We start from the raw sequence: 5,069 nt of genomic DNA on the forward strand, positions 1-5,069 counted from the left end.
ATTAATTAGTGAATGGCTCTTAATGACAGTTGTCATAAACATGCATAAAACCTCCTTCATGATTATGAAGGTGTCATGTCAGTCTTATGCACACCCCTTCAAGTAAAGTGTTACCCAATTATCAAATTATTATATTAATTAAATAACATATAAACATTTTACTGTTTAGATTTTTATAATGCGTTATCTACTTATTGATCCACTAGTTCACATTTACAGCTCTGCGTGTTTGAAGGCTAAAAACATGGGTCGATTTTCGCATTGGTCTGAACAAAAACAACCCAATGTTCCTGCAATACCGGAGGCTGTTCTAGGACCGCATTTGAGTGTTCGAATCGAGGGGGTGTCAGCAATTTAGTCTATTTAGCTGTGGTTTATTGTGCTGCTGAATGTTGTAAATTAGTATTTGTATTCAAATTATTTTACATTTATTAAAGTACTAATAATCACACTAATTTGTACTGCATTCGTTTTACCGTTTACTGCACTTTAAGTGGGTCACACATCAAACGTGAAGCTGCTCTGCGACTAATGAACTGAAGTCTCGCATATACACAAGTCTTTCTTTCCAAAAAAAAAAAAAATTTTGAACATTAAAGCATGTCAACATATTCTGTTACACCAAATACACAAAATAATGATCTTTAAAAAAGCATCGTATGACCCCTTTAAGTGGGTCACACATCAGACGTGAAGCTGCGCTGCGGCTAATGAACTGAAGTCTTGCATATAACCTCGCACACACGAAGTCTTTCTTTCCAAGAAAATTGAATTTAAAACCAGAATTTATAGAATATACTGAAATAAATTAGGTTAAATATTTCAAGAGGGTTACCAACGGGTATGTTTTATTAATTAATTAATTTATACTATTAAACAACTACTTAATTCCTTAAAAATAATAATATACAGAATTGAATAGCAAGTGCTATAAAATAGTATGAGCCGCTGATACATACATAAAAAAATTAATAAAATAATAATAAAAAAACTATAGGGTCCTAGAAATGTGGTCCTGAAACTACAGCCTCCATTATTGCAGGAATACCTTACTCACAACAGGCTTATTGAAAATGCACATTCATTCTCTGCCAGCAGGAGGCGCTTTTGTAACAGCAGACCTATAAACTGTTTCCCAGGTAACCGCAGACCTATAACCGTTTCCCCGGTAACCGCAGACCTATAACCGTTTCCCCGGTAACCACAGACCTATAACCGTTTTCCCGTTAACCGCAGACCTATAACCGTTTCCCCCGGTAACCGCAGACCTATAACCGTTTCCCCGGTAACCGCAGACCTATAACCGTTTCCCCGGTAACCGCAGTACACAAAGCAGAGCAGCACCTGACTTTGAAAATTGCAGCGCTCATGTTTATTTAATGAAATCAAAGCCTTTTGAAGTTTAATTGTCACATTAAGCTGTATCGCAATTCTGGTCCGTACCCAAATTTAAGACCTCTTGAAATCATAATTAAGACTTTCTTGTACAATTTAAGCCTTTTTATAACCTTAAATTTGATACAAGCAAATTTAAGACTTTTTAAGACTTAAGGACCCGCGGGAACCCTGAAACTCAATTGCGTGATACAAACTCAAACATGCAAGATAAACACAAACTCTAAGATAAACTCTGAATTGCATGATATAAACTGCAAATTGGACGATATAAATTCTGAATTGGATTAAATAAACGCAATTGCATGATATAAACACCGAACTGAAACAAACTCAAAATAGCAAACTATAACCTCAAACACAAGATATACACAACTAAGAAACTCTGAATTGTGCCATATAAACTCAGAATATCTACTTTTTTCTTAGCAATCCTGAGTTTATATTTCACAATTATGAATTTATATCTTGCAGTTGAGTGTCTCAGAATTGCGCAAAAAAAAGTTGCAGTTACCTTTTCAAAAAAATTTTCTGTATTGCATAAAGTGCTATAGAAATAGATACTTGACAAATCAAAAAGAAAAGCTGAAATCTGTTTACATTGATCTGCTCAACAGGAATCCATCCAGTGGCACAAAGTTCCTATAGTTGAGGAAACTCCCACATACGAGCCTTTACAGAAACAGACTGAGAGTATGAATGTGAAAGCTGGTGGTTTCCACATACGCACGTCTGACACAGATCTGATAAACCCACGAGCGTTTGGAGCACTTTGCGATATTTATGCGCCTCGGTTCTGCTCTTTACGGTCATATTTCCAATCAGAGCTGGAATCTGGTGCACGGCGGTGCCAAGCGCTTGGCCATTTACTCTGAGAGGAGCCGCCGTCTGTACACAAACGTCAGGACTCAGTCATGGAAACGGTCTCGTTGTGCTCGTAAACTCGTACCAACTCTAACCTCATCCTGAGCCGCAGACATAACAGCGGACGTCTCTGCTCACCTGCTTGGTCTTTGACCTGCTGATCGTGTCTGAAAGAGGCTTCTTCTTCTCTTTCACTGCAGTTTTGGAGAAGAGATCGACAAACTCATCAAAATCCACGGATGGCTCTTCGATCTTCTCCCACACGAGAGCATGAGAGTCCCTGCAGAGGAAAACACAGACTTTAGAGGAGAAAAAGACCTGCTTTATCAACAACTCCTCAGAAAAAGAAAAACACACGGCAATCTTTTTACAAAAGAAAGAAACAAACAATCAAGACAATTAAATGAATACATGAAAAAAATATCTAACAAAACAAATGAAATAGACAAAAACTACAAAAGAAAACAAAAACAAAGAAGAAAATTCAATGAAAGAAAATTTGAATGAATGAACGAATAGACAATTAATTGAAATCAATGAATTACAATTTTTTCCTGAACTCTTAACAAAATTCAATTCAGTAAACTCATTGCTGAATTAAATAAAAACTAATAAATTAAATTAAATGTTTGTTAATTTATTATTTAAGCATTCGTTAATTTATTATTATTTATTATAAATATAAAAACATTTTAATAAAAAAAAAAATCAACAGCTGAAATCAACATGTTCATCATTTACAGTAATTAATATTGACCGTGCGAGTCATGCTATAATGGGTGGTGTTGCTAGGGCACTGCATTTGGTTGCTAGGGTGCTCTAGGTGCTTTCTTTCTGACTAGAATGTAAAGTGTGTTCTGGTCTGTAGATCAGGTGGCTTAGGTTCCTCCTCTGTATTTTTTCATCTGTTTTATGGTGAACCCAAACCGAAGGCCAGAGGAGGACCAGGAGCCAACGGCGGAGGACCTGGAGGAGGAGGAGGAGGTGCTGTTCCTGCAGTCGGGAGAGGTGGCGGCGCAGATACACCTGGCAGAGGAGGTGGAGGAGGTGGTGCAGGAGGCGGCGCACCCATTCCTGGCAGAGGAGGCGCAGGAGGAGGTGCAACCATTCCTGGTAGAGGAGGAGCAGGAGGAGGTGCAACCATTCCTGGTAGAGGAGGAGCAGGAGGAGGTGCAACCATTCCTGGTAGAGGAGGAGCAGGAGGAGGTGCAACCATTCCTGGTAGAGGAGGAGCAGGAGGAGGTGCAACCATTCCTGGTAGAGGAGGAGCAGGAGGAGGTGCAACCATTCCTGGTAGAGGAGGAGCAGGAGGAGGTGCAACCATTCCTGGTAGAGGAGGAGCAGGAGGAGGTGCAACCATTCCTGGTAGAGGAGGAGCAGGAGGAGGTGCAACCATTCCTGGTAGAGGAGGAGCAGGAGGAGGTGCAACCATTCCTGGTAGAGGAGGAGCAGGAGGAGGTGCAACCATTCCTGGTAGAGGAGGAGCAGGAGGAGGTGCAACCATTCCTGGTAGAGGAGGAGCAGGAGGAGGTGCAACCATTCCTGGTAGAGGAGGAGCAGGAGGAGGTGCAACCATTCCTGGTAGAGGAGGAGCAGGAGGAGGTGCAACCATTCCTGGTAGAGGAGGAGCAGGAGGAGGTGCAACCATTCCTGGTAGAGGAGGAGCAGGAGGAGGTGCACCCATTCCTGGTAGAGGAGGCGCAGGAGGAGGTGCACCCACTCCTAGTAGAGGAGGCGCAGGAGGAGGTGCACCCATTCCTGGTAGAGGAGGCGCAGGAGGAGGTGCACCCACTCCTAGTAGAGGAGGCGCAGGAGGAGGTGCACCCATTCCTGGTAGAGGAGGCGCAGGAGGAGGTGCAACCACTCCTGGTAAAGGAGATGGAGGAGGTGGAAATGAACTGCCTGGGAGAGGAGGTGGTGCAGAAAGAGCGCTCATTCCTGGAAGTGGAGGTGGAGGAGGAGGTGCACACATCCCGGATGGAGGAGGAGGCGGTGGTGGTGGTGGAGGATGCACCGAAGCACCCGGCAGCTGCTGGCATATGCACACAAACGCTTGAGAAGCATTCTCAGTTTCTGATGGCAGCGAGGAGTCACTCCTCCCCGGTGCCTGCACCTCCACAGGAGGCACTTTAAACCTAAAGCTCTCCTCCATGGGAGACGTCTGCACCGATTTGGCCTCCAGCGGCAACAGCAAAGTGTTTTCTGTCTGCAAGTCCACATGGCAGACGTCCGGGAGGAGGCGCTCCTCTCCTCCGCACTCCTGGCCCTGCGTCAGCAGCACCTCCCGCTCCAGCAGGGGCTGCTGTTTCTCCAGCTCGGCGATCTTACTGCGCAGGTCTTCGATGGTCTGCTCCAGCTGCTCGATCACACAGACGTGCTCCTGCTTCAGACGTACCGTCTTTATCACAGACTCCTCCTGCGGAGACAGAGACAGGCGTGATGAAAAGCAGACGAACGCCACAGACAGAAACAGACATAAATCTGAGTTTCTCGTGCACTGGATTCCGCGAAGTCACTCGCGTTCGTGTCACGCGGTTAAACGTGTTTCCTGTGGGAAGAAACAATGCTGAAGTGTCGACAGAACTGATGAGGAGCAGCTGCTTTCAGACTCAAAACACAACAATAGATGCCCACAGTCCTCTGAATTCAACAGACCCCGGGGGAGACACCCCACAGGACCTAATAGAGAGCAGCACACACGAATGTTTAATGAGAAACACTGTGAGAGAACGAACAGAGAGAGAGCAACGCCCTGCTCGTCTCTTAGTGGCTCTGACAGAAGTTTTCAATCAGTATTGCCAGGCTAATAT

The 5,069-nt window shown here is 44.1% G+C and overlaps 1 protein-coding gene across 1 annotated transcript in view; it reads right to left on the reverse strand.

Moving 5' to 3' along the window:
* Window positions 1-2,032: 2,032 nt before the first annotated feature.
* The window catches only part of LOC107659703 (formin-2-like), a 13,784-nt gene continuing 10,747 nt past the window's right edge, over window positions 2,033-5,069 (reverse strand). Inside the window, exons 6-7 of the mRNA XM_016448728.1 lie at window positions 2,398-2,539; window positions 2,033-2,283 (exon numbers count right to left, since the gene is read on the reverse strand). Of these exons, the coding sequence (XP_016304214.1) occupies window positions 2,038-2,283; window positions 2,398-2,539 (388 nt within the window). The 3' untranslated portion in view covers window positions 2,033-2,037. The remainder of the gene's footprint in view (window positions 2,284-2,397; window positions 2,540-5,069) is intronic.

Source organism: Sinocyclocheilus anshuiensis, unplaced genomic scaffold (genome assembly GCF_001515605.1).
Source record: "Sinocyclocheilus anshuiensis isolate Anshui unplaced genomic scaffold, SAMN03320099.WGS_v1.1 scaffold75, whole genome shotgun sequence".
Taxonomy (NCBI): Eukaryota; Metazoa; Chordata; class Actinopteri; order Cypriniformes; family Cyprinidae; genus Sinocyclocheilus; species Sinocyclocheilus anshuiensis.